This window comes from Physeter macrocephalus, chromosome 20 (assembly GCF_002837175.3).
Source record: "Physeter macrocephalus isolate SW-GA chromosome 20, ASM283717v5, whole genome shotgun sequence".
Taxonomy (NCBI): Eukaryota; Metazoa; Chordata; class Mammalia; order Artiodactyla; family Physeteridae; genus Physeter; species Physeter macrocephalus.
In genome coordinates this window covers 103,112,536-103,134,410 of record NC_041233.1, presented here as the reverse complement: position 1 = coordinate 103,134,410, position 21,875 = coordinate 103,112,536, and the positions used below count along the sequence as shown (strand labels likewise).

The following is a 21,875-nucleotide window of genomic DNA, read 5'->3' as shown; positions in this document are numbered from 1 at the left end:
AAATGTATGCTTTTGGTAGGTGTGATACATATGCATACTACACTATTATAGGTCGTATTAAAATTTATTTAAAAAATACATGGTCATGTTAGAAAGCGTATTTTACAGTGGTAAAGCAGCAGCAGTTTTCATTCATTACAAATTCTACAAAATAATCCAACTTTATAAGTAATAAGGAACACTGATTATCATTAGAGACATTTAAATTTAAAATTACCTACTACACAAAAAAAACTCTATATTCGCATAAGACCAATGTATCTGTTGGTTTTTACAGACATAGAATTTCTGCAGGGTTTTAGGCCCTATCAACAGCTTCTATTAAGTACAATGATAACAAAATAAAGCAATGAAACAATCGGGCATCAAAGATGGAAAGCCTGTTAACCAGGCACGGGCCAGAGAAACCTGTCCTGTTGGCAACACAAGGTTCTTTACCAACTGTGCCAAGGCCTACGCACTTTCCTGCCCATGGCTGTTAGTGCTGGTGCAGAAACTGCAGTGGTGCCAGTTCCAGGAAGCAGCCATCCTTTCCATGAGTCATAGAGGTTCCTTGGTCCTTATCATTTACCTTGTACTCCTGGGATATTTGGGGCTGAAATTAAGGACCCCAAACTACCTTAGTTTCATGTGAAGTCTTTCACTTCATATCCTACCCTGTCATCACAAGCCCCCACCAACGGGGTAGCTATAGACGCTCATACTTTGCAGCCTGCCTGACCCAGGGTCCTGGTTATGATCCCCATGGAGCTGCTGTCAGTGGTCAGTGAAAGCTCTTTAAGGCCAGAGATTATGGCAGTGGCTTCAGCCGTGAGGAATAAAAGCTAAGACAGTGCTCCCAGCAAACAGGGTTGCCAATCGGGTTGAGCCATAACAAAACACATTTGAAATGAACATGACTAAACTGTGTACATATAGACAATAATGTTACAAAAACCAACCACTAAACCAACAACCACAACAATAACAGATCACGCCTCTCAAAATTCAGAAACCAGAAAGCCATTAAAAATTGTTTAAATATGATTATACAAGGAGATAAAAAAAAACTCAGCTAAACAACAAAGTCAAGCAACCTCATTTTCACATCTACGTGTCTGAAAAATGACCTGTGATGGCATTAGTTCCTACGTGAACTTTGGTACTTTTTCCCTTGATATTTTAGGACAAGTAAGAAAATGTAGGTAGAAAATATACGGAGAAGGCACTATTTTGGCACTAGACAAAAACCAAAAACAAACCAAAAAGCCCAGTTAATCATAACCCCCCAAGAAATTCACACTGATCATGTGAATATTAATATTCCATGATGCACACTCTAAACCCAATCCTTTAAAATTCTGTGGACGTTGTGTTTTTAGTTTGAATTGCACTGTCGCTTGAAGCACATCAGGAGAAACTGAGACAGAGAACATCAGAAGCAACGTCACAGGTAAGTAAGAGTTGGAATCTTGGCACAATTTTATCACGTGGTTTATAATCTCAGAATATGCTGATCTAAGAGGAAGCAAAGTTAAGACTAATCTGCTCCCTCTGGCACTATCAGCATTGGCGGGCGATTACTTTTCCTTATTCTCCCTGCATTCAAATATGTTTTGAAAATAGTTTGGTAAATACAAATTCTAATTCAAAAGATTTTAACATCTACCTGTAAATACACAGTACTTAGAAGACATTTTGGCTAATATTTAAAATAAACGAAGTTTAAAAATCTTTTATTCAGAAAAATTTGAAGAAGACAGGCCCTTGTCTTTTAAAGGAAGGTAATTCTGAAACATATTTTCTATCAAGTGTGGTTGATAACAGTAAAGTTTTATAGCTATCATCATTAGTTCTTCATTAATGTATATACCTCAAATGATGTTTTGGTCTTTTCTTGATATTCATCTCTGGGGAAAATGTGATTAAGCAGTACTCTGTGTTTCAGTATACATCAAAAAGTTCTACATTTTCTCATAAATAGTTTTTAAACTTGGATTTGTACAGCTACCTAATTAAATGTAGGGTAGGCATGGCCTTTGTATGGTTATTCACAAATCATCTTTCTTTTTTAAGAGTATAAAATAAAGGTGCTATTATTAAAGTTTCTCACTGAGATCAGAGAGCATATTTCCTAGTGCAAAAAAGAAAGGTAATTCAAGCTGTTTTTACTCAGTCACAATTAAGAGAATGTATATGTATTTTTTAATTTATGGAAAGGACTTTATATAAGTGTGACTGATTACTAGTAAAAGCTGTACAGAACATTTTGGTAATCCTAGGAAAGTAAAAACAACATTTTGTTCAAAAGGTTATAAATTCAAATGTAGGAACAGAGAGGTGATAAAAGACCTGGTAGTACTGGCTTTTCCTAATAAGCACAAACCAAGACAGAAATGTCAGAAAAGGTGCAGCAGAAACAATAAACAGAAATCCCCTAATGCCCCCGCCCCCAACTCCATTTCAGATTATAAAGCTCCTGGTATAATGTACCAGACTTCAGTGATTTCATATTAGAAACATTATAAATATATCTTTCTTAAAGAATCTATCTATAGAAAATATTATACATATAAAATCGCTATATATTTCAAAATAGTTTAAAACCTAAAAATTTTGCATAAGCATACCTATCAATATAAAACATTATTTTTTCTCCATCAGTTGGGTTTTTAAAATCTAGACAACAGTATTATTTCCAAACCCCATCCTAAACCCAGCTGACTTCTACACTGACGTTTGAAATATGCACACACATATATATACGTGTATATATACACACTCACACATACATATGAACATACATTTGAGTTTTCACAGAAAAAAAGCATAGTCACGGACAAAGCATCTTTTCATAGACATTTGTATTTGTAAAGTGTTTCAAGGTAGAAAAATAATTTTTAACTAAATTCTGCTCCTAATTGAACACAGTGGGCATAATAGTTTTAGCTGCCTGTCATGTTCTAAACAAATTTCTTGATATTGTTACAGTAAAAGTTTTAATATTCACATATGAAATTCTTCATGTTCCCTGTGTGAAGGGCCTGTTCTAGAATGAATTCAGAAAAAAAAGGGCTTCTCAGTATATTGCAATGACAGCAAGGACTTATGATTAGGCCCACAGTGCTTACAGAAATACTTTACCCCTTGCATAGCCAACTCTTCCTCTCCAGTAAAACATGCAGCTTAAAAGAATTCTGGGCTTCAGATTTTACCGTGTGCACCCTGGAAATTGTGGAATGTTAGTACTGAGTTCTATGTCAGAGATGCTACAACACTAGCAGCCAGAAACCCAGGCCTTCTACCTGTTTATTGGATATTTAATCACAATAAACTCCTCCATAATCATAACTTGCTTTTTAATGAAAAAAATAAAGTGACATCTCTTGGAAAAGCTGTCAGAAAATAAATGTTTTCCTTGCCTTTGGATTAAGCTGGTCACCTGGGCTGGATAATGTTCTTCCTGGAAATATAACCCATACATATGTAAGTGTTTAGACTCAGTCTCATCTAGTGAACCATATAATTATTTGTAAGAAAAATAATTCATGAGAAGCAAAACACACTGCAGCTAAGTAGTCCACTATTAGAGAACACTATAAAGTAAAATACAGTAATTAGAGAATCTGACATTTAAAAACAAATTATTTCCTCAAAATTAAAAGTGCTAAACAATTTATGGGATGGGGAAAGAAACACATCCCTGTTTCCAAAAGAAACATCAGAGGCAAATTAGATCTGAACCCCTAAAATTGGGTCAAATGCCCTTTAATAACTGAATAGGCACTTTAAAATCAGAATAGGGGAATTTTCTTTTCTTGTATCCCTTCATTTTTTCCTTTTTTTTGCATGTAGTAGAAAGAGAATTTGCTACTGAGTTAGAAAAAAAAGTTGAACTGTGATTATTTATTAAGTAATGGAAAATCATTCCACCAATTGTGCGATCTGGGAGATTCTACTGGCTTATTTTAACTGACTTTTAAAACAGGGGTGCTTGGGGGTCTACTTGTCCAGGCACACGTCTACTCTGATCTTCAAACATATCCTCATCTTTGCCACTCACACGAGCTTCCTGCCCACGGGGACCACGTTCACTCTCTAGCACAAAGGGTCCCAGTAGGTCACACTACCTCTCTCAAGCCCCTGCTGGACTGGGGCAGGGCAGGGGGGAATATATCATTCACAGAAGGTGAAGGCCTCACATTTAAGGACCACTGTTCCCAAAGAAGACAGCAGTTCAAAGGGGTGCCTGACATCTGATGACACAGAGGGCCACTCCTGCCCTGCGCAGTACGGCAGACACGAACGCTCCTACTGGTGAAGGTTTTGGCAAACTGTCACACCTTACGGAAGAAAAGTCTGTACTAAACCCACTGCTGGCATTATAAGTTGTAGAAAAGGCTCATTTCCTATCCCCTCCTCTTACTCCAGACCAATGACAGACACTGTGATGGGTAAATGCATTTTTAGCATGTTCTAACTTGACATTAATAAAGCCTAATAAGGAAAAGCAACCGCTATTTCCCCAACCACACCCAGCACATACAAAATGTTTTTCTATTCCATGATTATCTCCATTTCAGTATGTGCAGTATAGACTACCGATTAATGACAACACTGGAAAAATGCAATACAATAATAGTAAAACACCAACAACTTGTAACATTGACATTCCCCAACACATACAAACACACACACACACACACACACACACACTCCCACAGTCCCACTATTGGGGGACATTCATCACTGAGGAGCGAGCTCAGGGTGTTTTCCCTGGATGCATAATTCACCATCTGAGGAGGTGCTGTCCAGGTGAGTAAGTATAAATTAGGGTGAACTGTGTCTGCAGCAAACCGATGACAACCTAGCATGATGATGGCATCCGTCATGGTTCACTCCATGTAGGATACGTACGTGAAGACTGTGGACCAGCTCTGCTCCTGCAGGTACTAGCATTCACTGGTCTTTTCATGGAATACCAAAGGTAAACTCAGGTTTCTTTGGTGATGGTCATCTGCTTGAATGGCAGATTTTTCTTCTGTCGCTGCATTAATGTTGTCTGAATAAATATCTTCATCATCATCTTCATCCCTCGAATTACCCTCCAGGCTGTGTCTAATGCCATAAGCGAAGTAAATCAGGAAACCTTTTAGAGAAAAAAAAATCAGTGTTTTAGGTGTGTCAGAAAATGGCTGTTTGTATATGGAAAATTTAATACAGAACTTAATAGTGCCTTTTGCCTTCTCTTTCTGCGCTGTTTTAGAAGGACAGAATGCAAGTACAGGATATCCCATAAAAGGTCCCTGACAAACATTCTCCCAGTAGAATGTGCTTCTTCCTTTTTAACCTGCAATCTTTATATGCGTGTTTTTTTCAATAAATATTTTTCAGATGTTTAGGTAGAAAAAATTTTTTTTTTACTTTCTCAACACTCAACACTACACTTTAAACAAAAGGATATGTGGGGGAAAATCTCATATACATCCCCCAAACAAGTGATGGGTTAACAAAGACACAGTCAGATATTTTGGAAAGCATGCCCTGTGTGAACAGGGGACGTGGGTGTGCCTTACACACGTTACTGTCACCAGGAGAGGATGAAGAACTGTGTACTAAGCCAACTGTTTATTAACAGCCATGCTGAGTGGGGATCAGAGGGAAATCTTTTAAGTATTCTCGCAAGATATGTAGGCATTTTGCTGTATTTTAGCTATACTTTAAAAAATTGGTTGAGCGTTTTGGGTTGATGTGAAATGCATTATAATTTTCCCATGTAAAATCATGGGAAGCGGGCTACCAATGAGTATTTTGGTATGTCCAGTTATTAGGAGTGATTCTGTTTCCTCTCATGTCCTTAGAGGTTTGAAGATCCAACCCTCCTTGTCCTCAAATAAAGGTACTGTTATCACTATTTTACAAAGAAACTGAGGCACAGAAGCAGGGGTCTAACATGGCCTAGGTGACACAGCTAATAAATGGCAGGGGTGGACTGAAACATGGAGAGTCTGGCTCTGTAGTTCGTGCTCTTCACCAAGGTCAAGTACACGATTAAACCTCAGTGAGCTACAACTTGAGAAAGAAGCAGTGGGTTTTTTTTTTTTTGGTTTGTTTGTTTGTTTGTTTGCGGTACGCGGGCCTCTCACTGCTGTGGCCTCTCCCGTTGCGGAGCGCAGGCTCCGGACGCGCAGGATCAGCGGCCATGGCTCACGGGCCCAGCCGCTCCGCGGCACGTGGGATCCTCCCGGACCGGGGCACGAACCCGTGTCCCCTGCATCGGCAGGCAGACTCTCAACCACAGCAGTGGTTTTTGGAAAGGCAGGAAGGGTAGAGAAGCTCTCCACCAGATTACAAAGAGATTCTTCTGGGCTCAGAGTAGGGGAGAGAGTTCTATGGTCCTGTTCGCCAGGGGTTTGGGCTCAGCTTCCTGGCAGCACCTGGGGAGGTGGCAAGATCACAAAGGAATGCTTCGTGGTACTTTATGGAGGGCAGAGCCGACTGGCAAGTGATTCCCTTCAGAATCCTGGCCCTGATGCAACAGAGCCACCTATCAGAAGTGGCCACAGTAACAGAGAGAATACTCTAGAGTAACCTGCATGGAGAGATAACCTTTGATGCACCCCAATTCCCTGACACAGTGTCAGATCCCCCCAATATGGGCGAAACTCTAGTGTGGGTATGGGGTGGGATGGGCAAAACTGACTAGGTTAAATCTCCTATCAACTCAAGTGGGCTGGTGGCTTGAGATTGAAATTAAGTTAATTTACAGCCACAAAAGAGATTCATTCATTCATAATAAGAGATTCATTCTTATTAAGCTAATGGGAGGACTGTCAAAAAGCATCAACTCTCAAACTCCTCGGGCCACCAAAACCAATGCAGACTTAGCTCTCATTTCTCACTGCTTCACCTTTCAGCCACTTCACTTCACCCTTTAAAGACAGTTGGTGCTCAATGCTTTAGTTACAACAAAGTTAAACTCTTCATTTCTAAGTCAATTTTCACATAGGAAACTGAAGAAGTCATGATGAAGAACAGTGCAGGATAGATATAAATAAGCTCATTCATGTTATGTAATGCCAAATTCCACCCCAAGGCATTTTGATAATCAGAAAAGAAATTTCTTGATATAAGCACATTCAAAATGTTGCCAGAAATCCACTGGTACTCTGGAAGGAACTGGCTTTGGAATCAGACTCTAGGGATGCCATTTGCAAATTAGATCCCTTGACTTTTAGGGGCTTCATTTTTCTCACTCAAGAAGTTAGAAAAAATAGGACCTATAGAGTTTTACAGGGCTACTGGGAGAACTGAATTTTTAAAAAGTATCTGGAAAAGTAAGCACTCAGTTGTTCTAAAAATTGGGAAAGGAAAAAACGGAAAAAAAAAAGCCTTTATTTCTAGGAAGGGGGAGTGGATGCATTTCTCTAATCACAGTGCATGACATCGGAAAAAGAGAGCGCACGTTCAGAAAGTGAAAACATTAGAAGACCTACCAAGCGCCATCCAAATGCTAAATCTGATCCAGGTGTCTGCACTCAACTGGACCATCAAGTAAATGTTCACCAGGATGCTGAAGGCTGGCAAAAACGGTAAGAACGGAACCTAAGGGGGGAAATATCTTCTTAAATATACTCAGATTTTGAAAGCACATTCCCCAAATTATTTCGACATGGTGGCAACTAATTTGACATACATACTTGCACACTGTGTCAGTAAGTTTATATTCTCACAAAAAGGACAACCGGAATAAAAACCACTCATCTTGAGAATACTAAAAGGAACACCATATTTCACATTGTTTACTGCAGCCCAAAGCAACAGAGGATTTATCCAGCCTGCTAACACCTGCATCGTCACCAAGATGCAATTGGTTTCAGGCTTTAGTTTAGTTTAGGGTTTACCGGTTTAGTTCAGATATCCACAGGGCATGCCTCTGGAACTCTGGCTACTCATGGTATCTCAGGGGGATCCTGCTCTTAGTTCAAATGGAACAAGACAATTTCACTTGCAGTGGAAGGGCTTTTGGTGGAAATAATCTTCCTGGGAGGGTACTGAATTTCTAAAATAAAATATTCTAGTTATTCTTCTGATACTTCAGAATATCGGACAAGAAATTTGTTTACTATTATATAGAATAATGTGATAGGAGCACATTCAAGTTTTTGAAAAGAATACTTTAGACAAAAAGGAGCATCTCAAAGAATTGTGACACTCTTGTTAACCATCAAGAGTGATGGTTGACGTCATCAGAAGTGGTTTTTTGTTTTTTTTTTTTTTTGCGGTACGCGGGCCTCTCAACTGCTGTGGCTTCTCCCGTTGCGGTGCACAGACTCCGAACGGGCAGGCTCAGTGGCCATGGCTCACGGGCCCAGCCGCTCCGCGGCATGTGGGATCTTCACGGACCGGGGCAAGAACCCGTGTCCCCTGCATCGGCAGGCGGACTCTCAACCACTGTGCCACCAGGGAAGCACAGAAGTGCTTTTTTTTCTTTAAAGAAACAATTCACAAAAACTAATGTACAAGAGAAAACGTGCATAATATTTAGGATCTCCAATCCTCATGACACGTACCATAAAGGCTACTTTTTGCTGATTCTGAGGCTGCCTCCAAATGAGGAGCACAATGGCAATGCAGAGAACAAGCAGCAGCACAAGAAGAGCGAGGCTCCACGCCTCCAGCCTGGCAATAGTGTGGACTCCATGCGTGGTCAAAACACTCAGGCCCAGGATGAGAGATGCTGCAAAGGTGACATGTTCGGGAAACAAAATCAGCACACGCCCTTCACTCAGACTCCTATGTTCAAAGAGTCTATTTTGATAAGACATCAAGTTCTTTATAGATCTACTCTGACAAATACTAAGATTCTTCACTCTTATTCTGGGAAGAAATGGCTAATTTCCCTGATTTAAGAAACACGGCTTGCTTACTCATGACTGTCTCCCCTTAGAAGCCAGTCTCCCCTCTGGGCGCTACCATCTTGCCTTTCGGCTCATGGGCTACAGTCTCAGATGAGATCACATGGATGGATGGGGTGTTGTCCGGGGTGGCTACTTCCCTTTTTTCAAATGGGAAAAGCAGGTCTGTTCATGTTCAGCTGTTGTAAACACTGACTGTTTATGTAAACAAATAATATATGATCTGCACCTTTTCTCCCTATTTCAGAGAGCGACATCACCGCCCACCCACCCTTCTCTGACCATCACGTCTGCATTAGGGGTCCCTCCTATGTGCTCTCAGAGAAACCTGTACTGCTCTTAGCTTGCCACCAACAGTTCTGCTCTGCAAAGCCCAGTGAGAGCAAGGACCGTCCCTCTTGATATCCCAAGTACCCAGCAGAGTTCCTGCCGCACTGATGATGCTTAGTAAGTGTTGCTGAAAATGTGCAGATTACGTAACTGTGGGTGAGCAAACAGGATGTGCTATATTACCTCGCAGTCTCCTTGGGCCTCCGTTCAGTTATTGCCAGGTGTACTCTGCTTCACACAGGAAGCACCCTAGCAGCTGACAAAATGGACCAATTTTGTACTTCTGCCACTCTCACCTTAGGGAACTTCTTCCTTTCTTCTTCAATTACCAAGACATAATCAATTTATCCTGCTAATATAGAGATGATCTCAATGACCAGTGACCAGTTAGGTTCAAATCTCAGGACTGAGGGTGGTGCTAACGTATTCTCTCATCCTCTTTCACATCACACCTGCTCCACCTACATATACCTGCTGGGTCTTTATAATGTACACAGTGAAGGGGACTTACCAAGGAATCCTACCAGGAAGCTCACGAGAGAAGCCGACTGTTTTGTGGGCAGAAGCGAGGGGCTGAAGAGGGTTTGCAGGCTGAAGCCCTGTCCTGGCAGCACAGTGACCTGGGACTCGCTTTTGGAGGCAGTGTTGGCACACGATCCCAGAGCTTCCTTCTCAGGACAATATTTGGGTTGCTCGTAAGATAAGCCAGGCTGGTACCTATTCCCAAATAAAGGCATGTGTCTTTATTCTCAGCGGACACTTGGTCCAAATGAAACGAGCATCTGAAACTCGAAGAGAGACATTTCCATTCACAGCTGGTGCAGTAAATCCACACGTCTTGTGGCTGCAGCCCCAGAATGTACTGAAGCAAGCCACACACCTGCTCAGTAGAATATCTGCAGCAACTCTGAATTTCCTCTGATAGCCACTTGATTAGAAAGTTATGGACACTAGATGCCGAAGAGAGATACATTTTAAAGCAAGGCACGTGTGACAATAGGATGATTATTCTGGAAATGTCTATGTCTAAAGGAGATGCAGTTCACAAAAATAGCACAGAAACTCTGGTTAAATATCAGCTACCGAGTACAGCCTTCAGTTTGGCCTTCAAAGGCCTCACTGCAACCTGTCTCTCTGGCCTCATCTCCCTCATCTCATACAGCCACCTCCTACCCATTCTCCTCTATTACTAATCCTCTTCCTCTTCAGCTGGAATCAAGATATCAGGCTGCTTCAATTCCTAATATCTGCCCAGTCGCCCCAGTGTGGGCTTTTCCCTCTGAGCAGCCTTTGGTTAAACTTAAAAGTAACATCTGTCCCCCATCCAAAGAAGAAATATGCTCACTGAGGAAAAAAATACACAAAAAGGGGGGTACGCAGAAGAAAATTGAAGCCACCCATTACACCACTACTCAGTATGAATCACTGCTAGCATTTTGGTACAATTTCAGCCAGGTATAAATGCAAATATGTGTATATACATGCAAAAATCATTTCTTCGTGTAAATGTATGTTACTATTTAAATAAATTCAGATGCTACATATAGCTTTGCATCCAGAAAATGATATATTTCTCCATATAATTAAATATCATTTTATTTGCTGTTAGAAGAGTCCACTGAATAAATATACCCTTCTTTATTTAACTATTCTATTTTTTTCTTTTGAAGTATAGTTGATTTACAATGTTGTGTTAGTTTCTGGTATACAACAAAGTGTCTGTTTATATATATATATATATTATTTTTCATATTCTTTTCCATTATGGTTATTTTAGGATATTGAATATAGTTCCCTGTGCTACACAGTAGGACCTTGTTGATTATCTATTTTATTAACTATTCTACTATTGATATTCAGCTTAGTTCAATTTTTTCACTATTGCATATATCTGTGTGTGCCTCTGATTAAATCTTTAGCATAAAAGCTTAGCAGCTGGATCACTGGGATTAAAAATATAGTATTCTTAAGTGTTTTTATACATTATGAGAACTTGTTGTTCACACAGATTAGGCCTATCTTTGGTAATTATCAATTTTAGTTGATTCTTTGCTTAAGGACCAAGTATGCTAATTATGCTTTGTACTCATGTTTGTATGTCTATGGCCTCTCACCTCTGTGAGACAACTAGCTCCTTGAAAGCAAGGTCAGTGAGCCCTAATTTTCTTTATTTCCCGGGCCCCACGTGACACACACTCTTCAGAACCATCTGGCAATGAGGACAACTCACCTGAGGATGAGAACACAGGCTGCGACCAGAGAGTAGGCCAGAAGGGTGCCGATGGACATCATGTCCACGAGGGCCTTCAGGTCAAAAAGAAATGCCATCACAGCTATTGGGAAAAGAAAGAACAGTGAAGAAAACAGCCTGTGAGAAAATTCCACACAGTTGATAACTTTCAAGTCAGGGATAAGTGATGGGCACGTTTTTGTTTTAGTGCCAATGATAAGTCAAAGTGTAGAAAGCGTATTTCTCACAGTTAATAAGATGTTCTTTAGGTCATACAAACTGCTAATAAAACTTCAAAAACCCTCAGCTGCCTATCTAACAAACACATCTAACAAAACACATCTACTTTAATTACTTAAAAAATATTGGCCTGACAAAGAGTGAAAATATTATATGACAGAATACTCTCCTTTGATGTTTCAGAAGAAAAACACTGCTAGGAAATACTGGCTTGCTCCTTTTTAAAAAAACATAAAAGAATTTGAACAGAAGAGCTTGCATTATAGATGTTATATAATCATTTTAATTCCCATCTGCATTCTGAGTTATATCTTCTACAGAATAAAATAATGTCCAATTAAATTATGTTTCTGATAGAGGCTAAATTCTACTCTGATTAAAACCACACAATCCGACTAAATTTGAGCGATCTGTGGCCCGTCCCCAGGCTCCAATAATGTTAAGAGGCAAACTAAAATTTATACAGTTGAATGGTCAACTTGCACTTAGCAATGTTTTTTCTCCATTGAAACATCAAAATAGTGATGATATTAACTTGAATTTACCAAATAGTTGTCCCTATCATAATAAGTAGAAAACACCACATTCCACTCATGGGGTGTTCCAGACACCTCAGCAAGCTTTCTATCTCTATGATCTCCATTTATCTTCAATTCAATAATCCTATGAGACAGGGGAAATTATTTAGATTCAGCTTTATAGCGCAGTATTTGACTGTTTTTAAACAAAACCCCAGCAATTTCACATGGTTTAACTTAACACGATTATTATCCTCTTTTTTATAGACAGGCTAACTTAACAAGGTTACAACTAGCAGGTAGAAGCGGGGTTCCAGCTAAACCAACATGCCCGTGCTCCTTCTATAATAGCACATTGTTTCTTTAAGTACACCCCATGCCTTACTTTGAAAAATCTCCATTGCTAGTATAGTTATACATCAGATTAAAATTTTAATATGTTTTGTAAGAACCACAGATAACCAAAACAAGGTAGCCAAAACAGAAGAAAATGATTAATTATCCATACAAGCTCTCTGATTTAAGTTAAAAACAAGCAAAGCAAGATGTGGGACTACAAAATAACAGAATATAATATTTTAGAGCATTAAAAATGCTACAATTATCTTCTTTTAATTATTAATTTCAATATCTTATTATGCTGTCAAATTAAATTCTTCCTGAAGGAAGAAGAGTACTTTTTAAAAAATTCTGAATACATAGTAGAGAATTAATGGGCAAGATTTTACTGGAAAAAAAAAAAGCTTTTATGGAGTAAATAAAATATGCTGTCCTTTGTCAAGATTTATGAACTATCTTTAATATCATAATGCACTGTTTAATCATAAAGTGGGCCTTAAATCATCTAGTGCAAGCTTCATTTTATGGGGGCAGAAATCTAAGTACTGAGAAAATAAGTGATTTGACCTCCCAACATACATCTAATAAAGCGCCAAATTTATTACAAAACATTTATAAAGTGCAGTTGTTTAGGCAAAAACTTTCTGACTCTGAAAGAATCCCATTTCATACATAATTAAGCATTAGTATTCTCTAATCTAATTTCCCCAAAATTCAGAGCATCAACAAAATTATCATTTTTTGGTTTGAATTTCTACTACCAAGAGTGTTTATTGTTTTATCTATAAAGCTGGCTAAAGTCTTTCTCTTCCTCCATATAACAGGGGCTTTAAGGCCATTCTCTTGATCTGTAAAATCTCTTTGAAAATTTCCATATGGAATAAGAATCTGGACAACTAGGGTGCCTGCTGGATGCTGGTGGGAGACCTTGACACCCAAGGAGATGGGAGGAACCCCCAAGTGAACCGGTAGGACATAGGGGGACTGAGGGGGGAGGAGAAGTGGAGGCCAGACAGGACCAGTGCCCCAGAGGGGTGGCTAGAAGGGGGAGGGGTTCCCACACCTGGAGGGACCCTCAGGGACTCGGATCAAGGGGGAATGCGAGAATTTCCCCTGCCCAATTGGCCCGGCTCTCAGGCAGGTCCTACACCCTCAGAGGGCCCCTCCAGGCCGTGTTGCTCCTGGGGGCTAGGAGGGACGTCGGGGGAGAACAGGAGAGGCAGGCGGGAGGGGCCCTCCAGGACCGGAGGAGCAGGAGAGGAGCAGAGGGTGTTTGCCCCTCTGACTCGGACCAAGAGGCCTGCTGCACTCTCAGGCCGGGTCCCCCACCGAGACCAGAGGCACAGCCAGGACCCCTTCTGTTGAGCCTAAGCCCCACCCCCCACCAGGGCCTTTTCCAGCCCTGTGGGTCCTAAGCATAGGCCCCACCCACTGCCAAAACCCCACCCCCACCTAAGTCCCGCCCCCACAGCCAAGGCCTTTTCCACCTTTTTTTTTTCCTCCTCTTTTTTACTACTGTGGTTCTGTTTTACCTTCCAAAAGTTGTTTCACCTATATTTTTATTTTTATATTCTTTCTAACATATCTGTTAGTTTCCTAGCTAATTTTATTTTTTACTCTTTGTTGTTGTTCTCTTTTTTTTTTTGTCATCCCATGCAGCTTGTGGGATCTTGGTTCATGAGCAGAGGTTGGGCTGAAGCTCCTGTGGTGGGAGCTCCAAGTCTGAACCACTGAACTAACAGAGAACCTCAGACCCCAGGGAATATTCATCACAGTGAGGTCTCCTGGAGGTCCTCATCTCAGAACCAAGACCCAGCTCTACCCAACAGCCTACACACTCCAGTGTTGGAAGCCTCAGGCCAAACAACCAGTAAGACAGGAACACAATCCCACCCATCAAAAAAAAAAAATGAGATGGCAAAAAAATATGTCACAGATGAAGGAGCAAGGTAAAAACCTACAGGACCAAATAAATGAAGAGGAAATAGGCAATCTACCTGAAAAAGAATTCAGAGTAATGAGAGTAAAGATGATCCAGAATCTTGGAAATAGAATGGAGGCATGGATTGAGAAAATACAAGAAACGTTTAACAAAGATCTAGAAGAACTAAAGAACAAACAAACAGCAGTGAACAATACAATAACTGAAATGAAAAATACACTAGAAATAAATCAATAACAAAATAACTGAGGCAGAAGAATGAATAAGTGAGCTTGAAGACAGAATGGTGGAAATAACTGCTGAGGAGCAGAATAAAGAAAAAAGAATGAAAAGAACTGAGGACAGTCTCAGAGACCTCGGGGACAACACTAAACGCACCAATATTCAAATTATAGGGGTCCCAGAAGAAGAAGAGAAAAAGAAAGGGTCTGAGAAAGTATTTAAAGAGATTATAGTGGAAAACTTCCCTAACATAGGAAAGGAAATAGTCACCCAAGTCCAGGAAGCACAGAGAGTCCCATACAGGATAAACCCTAGGAGAAACACACCAAGACACATATTAATCAAACTGACAAAAATTAAATTCAAAGAAAAAATATTAAAAGTAGCAAGGGAAAAGCAAAAAATAACATACAAAGGAATCCCCATAAGGTTATCAGCTGATTTTTCAGCAGAAGTTCTGCAGGCCAGAAGGGAGTGGCAGGATATACTTAAAGTGATGAAACAGAAAAACCTACAACCAAGATTACTCTACCCAGCAATCATTCAGATTGAATGGAGAAATCAAAAGCTTTTCAGGCAAGCAAAAGCTAAGAGAATTCAGCACCACCAAAGCAGCTTTACAACAAATGCCAAAGAAACTTCTCTAGGCGGGAAAGACAAGAGAAGAAAAAGACCCACAAAAACAAACCCAAAACAATTAAGAAAATGGTAATAGGGACATACATATAGATAATAACCTTGAATATAAATGGATTAAATGCCCCAACCAAAAGACACAGACTGGCTGAATGGATACAAAAACAAGACCCATATATATGCTGTCTACAAGAGACCCACTTCAGACCTAGCGACAAACACAGACTGAAAGTGAAGGGATGGAAAAAGATATTCCATGCAAATGGAAATCAAACGAAAGCTGAATTAGCAATACTCATAGCAGATAAAATAGACTTTAAAATAAAGACTGTTATAAGAGATAAGGAAGGACACTGCATAATGATCAAGGGATCAATCCAAGAAGAAGATATAACAATTATAAATGTTTATGCACCCAACATAGGAGCACCTCAATCCATAAGGCAAATGCTAACAACCATGAAAGAGGGAATCGACAGTAACGCAATAATAGTAGGGGACGTTAACACCTCCCACTTACACCAATGGACAGATCATCCAAACAAAAAATAACTAAGGAAACACAAGCTTTAGACACAACAGAGCAGATAGATTGAAGATAGATCACATCTTGGGTCACAAATCAAGGCTTGGAAAATTTAAGAAAATTGAAATCATATCAAGCATCTTTTCTGACCACAATACTATGAGATTGGAAATCAATTACAGGAAAAAAAACTGTAAAAAACACAAATACATGGAGGCTAAACAGTGCACTACTAAATAACCAAGAGATCACTGAAGAAATCAAAGAATAAAAAATATATATATAGAAACAAATGACAACAAAAACACGATGACTCAAAACCTATGGGACACAGCAAAAGCAGTTCTAAGAAGAAGTTTATAGCAATTCAATCTCACCTCAAGAAACAAGAAAAATCTCAAATAAACAACCTAATCCTACACCTAAAGCCACTAGAGAAAGAAGAACAAAGAAAACGCAAAGTCAGTAGAAGGAAAGAAATCATAAAGATCAGAGCAGAGATAAATGGAACAGAAACGAAGAAAATGACAAAGATCAATAAAACTGAAAGTTGGTTTTTTGAGAAGATAAACAAAATTGATAAACCCTTAGCAGAGCCATCAAGAAAAAAACGGAGAGGACACAAATCAATAAAATTAGAAATGAAAAAGAAGAAATCACAACTGACACCGCAGAAATACAAAGGACTATAAGAAACTACTACAAACAACTATATGCCAATAAAATGGGCAACCACGAAGAAATGGACAAATTCTTGGAAAGGTACTGAACCAGGAAGACTGAACCAGGAAGAATTAGAAACTATAAACAGACCTATCACAAGTAATGATATTGAAACTGTAATTAAAAATCTTCCAAGAAACAAAAGTCCAGGACCAGATGGCTTCACGGGTGAATTCTATCAAACATTTAGAGAAGAGCTAACACCGATCCTTCTCAAACTCTTCCAAAAAACTGCAGAAGGAGAAACACTCCCAAATTCATTCTATGAAGCCACCATCACGCTGATACCAAAACCAGAAAAAGATATCACAAAAAAATAAAATTATAGAGCAATATCACTGATGAACATAGATGCAAAAATCTGGAATAAAATACTAGCAAACAGAATCCAACAACATATTAAAAGGATCATACACCATCATCAAGTGGGATTTATCCCAGAAATGTAAGGATTCTTCAATAAACACAAATCAATCAATGGGATAGACCACATTAACAAATTAAGGAACAAAAACCATATGATCATTTCAATAGATGCAGAAAAAGCTTTTGACAAAATTCAACACCCATTTATGATAAAAACTCTGCAGAAAATGGGCATAGAGGGAACCTACCTCAACATAATAAAGGCCATATATGACAAACCCACAGCAAACATCACACTCAATGGTGAAAAACTGAAAACATTTCCACTAAGATCAGGAACAAGACAAGGATGTCCACTCTTGCCACTCGTATTCAACATAGTTTTGGAAGTCCTAGCCACAGCAATCAGAGAAGAAAAAGAAATAAAAGGAATACAAATTGGAAAAGAAGAAGCAAAACTCTCACTGTTTGCAGGTGACATGATACTATACATAGAAAATACTAAAGATGCCACCAGAAAACTACTAGAACTAATCAATGAGTTTGGTAAGGTTGCAGGATACAAAATTAATGCACAAAAATCTCTGGCATTCCTATACACTAACAAAAAATCAGAAAGAGAAATTAAGGAAACAATCCCATTTACCATCACAACAAAAAGAATAAAATACCTAGGAATAAACCTACCTAAGGAGGCAATAGACTTGTACTCAGAAAACTATAAAGCACTGATGAAGGAAACAAAGATGACATACACAGATGGAGAAATATACCATGTTCTTGGATTGGAAGAATCAATATTGTGAAAATGACTATACTACCTAAAGCAACCTACAGATTCAATGCAATCCCTATCAAACTACCAATGGCATTCTTCGTAGAATTAGAATAAAAAATTTTACAATTTGTATGGAAACACAAAAGACCTCAAATAGCTAAAGCAATCTTGGGAAAGAAAAACTGAGCTGGAGGAATTAGGCTCCCTGACTTAAAACTATACTACAAAGCTACAGTAATAAAGACACTATGGTACAGGCACAAAAACAGAAATATAGATCAGGATAGAAAGCCCAGAGGTAAACCCACGCAAATATGGTCACCTAATTTACAACAAAGGAGACAAGAACATACAATGGAGGGAAGGCAGCCTCTTCAATAAGTGGTGCTTGGAAAACTGGACAGCCACCTGTAAAATAATGAAATTAGAATGCTCCCTAACACCATACACAAAAATAAACTCAAAATGGATTAAAGACCTAAATGTAAGACCAAACACTATAAAACTCTTAGAGGAAAACATAGGAAAAATACTCTTTGACATAAACCACAGCAAGATCTTTTTAGACCCACCTCCTAGAGAAATGATGCAGTTCAATATCAAAAAAACAAACAACCCAATTAAAAAATGGGCAGAAGACCTAAATAGACATTTCATCAAAGAAGACATACAGATGGCCAAGAGGCATGTGAAAAGATGCTCAACATCACTAATCATTAGAGAAATGCAAATAAAAACTACAATGAGGTATCACCTCACACAGTCAGAATGGCCATTATCAAAAAATCTAGAAACAATAAATGCTGGAAAAGATGTGGTGAAAAGGGAACCGTCCTGCACTGTTGGTGGGAATGTAAATTGATACAGCCACTATGGAGAACAGCATGGAGGTTCCTTAAAAAACCAAAAATAGAACTACCATACGACCCAGCAATCCCACTACTGGGCATATACCCTGAGAAAACCATCATTCAAAAAGAGTCATGTACCACAATGTTCATCACAGCACTATTTACAATAGCCAGGCCATGGAAGCAAGCTAAATGTCCATCAACAGATGAATGGATAAAGAAGATGGGGCACATATATACAATGGAATATTACTCAGCTATAAAAAGAAACAAAATTGTGTTATTTGTAGTGAGGTGGATGGATCTAGAATCTGTCATACAGAGTGAAGTAAGTTAGAAAGAGAAAAACATATACCGCATGCTAATGCATATATATGGAATCTTAAAGAAAATGGTGCTGATGAACCTAGTGGCAGGGCAGGAATAAAGACAGAGACATAGAGAATGGACTTGAGGACAGGGGGAGGGGGGAAAGTGGGGCAAAGTGAGAGAAGCATCGACATATATACACTACCAAACGTAAAACAGATAGCTAGTGGGATGCAGCAGCATAGCACAGAGAGATCAGCTCGGTGCTTTGGCAAGCGAGTACCTAGAGGGGTGGGATAGGGAGGGTGGGAAGGAGGCTCAAGAGGGAGGGGATATGGGGATATATGTATACATATGGCTGATTCACTCTGTTGTACAACAGAAACTAACACAGCATTGTGAAGCAATTATATTCCAATAAAGATGTATTAAAAAAATTAAAAAGAACTGTAAGAAAAAAAAAAAGAATCTGTCCAAAAGCATTTTACGTGGATATTATGATGTGCCGAAAGGTAGGCAAATGGAGTTTTTTTTTTTTAACATGACTTAATATCAAAACTGTTGAAAGGAAAAATAGATTCCTAATGGGGTTTATGACCGTATAGGTACTAGTAACTCTTAGAGAACCATGATGGCCCAGGAAGTGGGGTTAGCCATCATACTGAGGGCAGTGATAACAATGACCAAGTATAAATTATCTTTGACATTTTTATATTTAATTAAGAATGGGTAAACTTTAGCTTTTCAAAACTCCTATGGTCGTTTAGCAATATTTAACTTAAATCCTGGACGAAAAAGAAAATATTGAATCATTATTTTTAATTAACAATTCAAGTATTAAGTAATCATTCTTTAATTAATATTTTGTGTGTCAATAAATAATTTTATGTGGTCATTCATCGATCTGAAAAGTATTTGATAGCTGATATATAGTGAAGAACCATTACAAACCTTTGCACATTTGTTAGAAGCCCCAAAGGTTAAGATAATGAAATAGGACCAAATCCCAAAGGGTCAGTTATGAATTTCGGTAGAGCACCACCACCACAATTTGCAGATGTGATTCCAATATTCGTACCCTAATTTATCAGTGATTTTGTTCTTAACTTACATGCACAGCAAGCAGACCCTCTTTATAAGTCCATGCATGCGCATAAAATGCTCAAGTCCAATGTTGAAGAATCCTATGTTTGTAAAGCTTACCAGAGATGACCCCTGCAGTCAATGTGGCAGCTACTGGTGACTGCCTCTTACTCACTCTGGCAAGAAATCTAAACAGTAAACCATCCCGGGCCATGGCAAACAGAATTCGGGGCAAAGGAAACAAGGAACCCAGAAGACTAGAACAGAAAAATTCATAATCCACATGTGAGTTATTACAAGTATTATTCTAGATGAGTATATACTGGTAAAGACTGGACACACTAAAGTACAGAACCTATAGCAAAAAAAAATTCAAAATCGGAAATATTCACAAAAAAGTTATTAATCTTTATATATATCAAAAGAGAAAACGACCTAATTTTCCATTTTTTTTCCAGAATCCTCGATGAAAAAAGATCCCCCTTTACTTAATAAAAGTCAACTCTCTCACCTGCCACCGCACCCGATGATAAAGTAGCAATTATTGGTGTCTTCGTTTTGGAATTGATTTGAGCTAGACATTTGAAAAGCAACCCATCCTCCGCCATAGCATAGATTACACGAGGCATTGGGAAAATGGATCCAAGAAGACTGAATAAAAAGCAAACACATGCAGTATGGCAAACACATTCATGCAAGATTACATCCCAGAACTGAAATTAAGTAATCATATAAAACTCAGCATCACAGCTGTGATTATGAAGTCTTGTTACTTTTAAAATGTATTATGATTGGGCATTTAAAAATAGATACCAATTAACCATTGTGCTACTTATTATTCTCTTACAGATATTTGCCCAGCACAATTATCAGACTAAAAACAATACTGCAAATAATTTGTGCAGGCCCATGATTACTACTAAATTAAAACTAAGGAATTAAGACAAAAAAAAACCAATTATATCATTAAGACATTTTTAACTTAGAAAAAAAATTTATAAATTGATATGTAATTACAGAAAAGATTAAGTAATTTGATTTTATAGTATAGTCACTTCATTTATTCAATAACTACACATTTTTCATATTTATTTTACCATTATTTTTCCTCATATAGTGTGATCTTTGATCAAATTAATAATTCTTAGCATCATAAGATAATCAAGACAGAAAAAGACAAAAAAAATCAACTCACTGTAAATTTAGTATATAAAAACAGCCGCAATTAAACGTTAGTAACAGTGCAGTTTAAGAAAATGATTTTTGCTTTAGATGTTTTGAATAACTTGTGTGTTTACTGGCAGCATCATTCCGTACATGAATTAGTTGTAAAAAATAACCATTTAAAGAGAAAGTAAGTAAAATATATTTTTAAAATCTGTCTTCTTTATCTTTTAATAAAGCTGTGTTGAGCTTGGCCACAAATAAATCTTTGTCCATCTCTCTTCTAAGACCATGGTGGCAAGGTATCACCACAGTTCAGATTTTTGAAACTGTTTGAAACTATTTAGAATAAACCTCAACACTGGCAGATGGCTAAGAAACCAACAGGGGTAATTTCTAATTGCTGCTTAATATTATCTTGAATACAAAATAAAAGACAGTTTGAGGGGAAAAAAAGCTAAGCTGATGAATTATACAAAAAAATGTCTTTTTCCAATTTCAGACTTTTAGAAAATTATTTTTACTTCAAAAAATTAGTAATCAAGCAGAGATTAATTTTTCTCTTTGTAAGAATGCTCTAAGTATAGCACGATATAAAACTCAAATGAAATATCTTATGATCACATGTTAAATTAAAATATGAGTAGCTCAGGAAACTTGAGAAATGAATCATAAAATATTAAAATAAGCACCTACTGAAAATCTGAATACTTGAGATTCA

At 38.3% G+C, this 21,875-nt stretch overlaps 1 protein-coding gene across 14 annotated transcripts in view; it reads right to left on the bottom strand.

Moving 5' to 3' along the window:
• Positions 1 to 21,875, bottom strand: part of SLC7A2 (solute carrier family 7 member 2) — an 87,318-nt gene that overhangs the window by 17,775 nt on the left and 47,668 nt on the right. For 7 of the 14 annotated variants that reach the window (XM_028481248.2, XM_024131447.3, XM_028481250.2 and 4 more), the window contains 6 exons: positions 20,502 to 20,641; positions 11,458 to 11,560; positions 9,739 to 9,944; positions 8,553 to 8,719; positions 7,476 to 7,584; positions 57 to 5,128 (listed from right to left, as the gene is read on the bottom strand). In XM_028481248.2, the coding sequence (XP_028337049.1) occupies positions 4,932 to 5,128; positions 7,476 to 7,584; positions 8,553 to 8,719; positions 9,739 to 9,944; positions 11,458 to 11,560; positions 20,502 to 20,641 (922 nt within the window). In that variant the 3' untranslated portion in view covers positions 57 to 4,931. Of the gene's footprint in view, positions 1 to 56; positions 5,129 to 7,475; positions 7,585 to 8,552; positions 8,720 to 9,738; positions 9,945 to 11,457; positions 11,561 to 20,110; positions 20,248 to 20,501; positions 20,642 to 21,875 lie in introns of those variants that run through there. The other 7 variants (XR_003677508.2, XR_003677507.2, XR_003677506.1 and 4 more) reach the window with 3 other exon arrangements.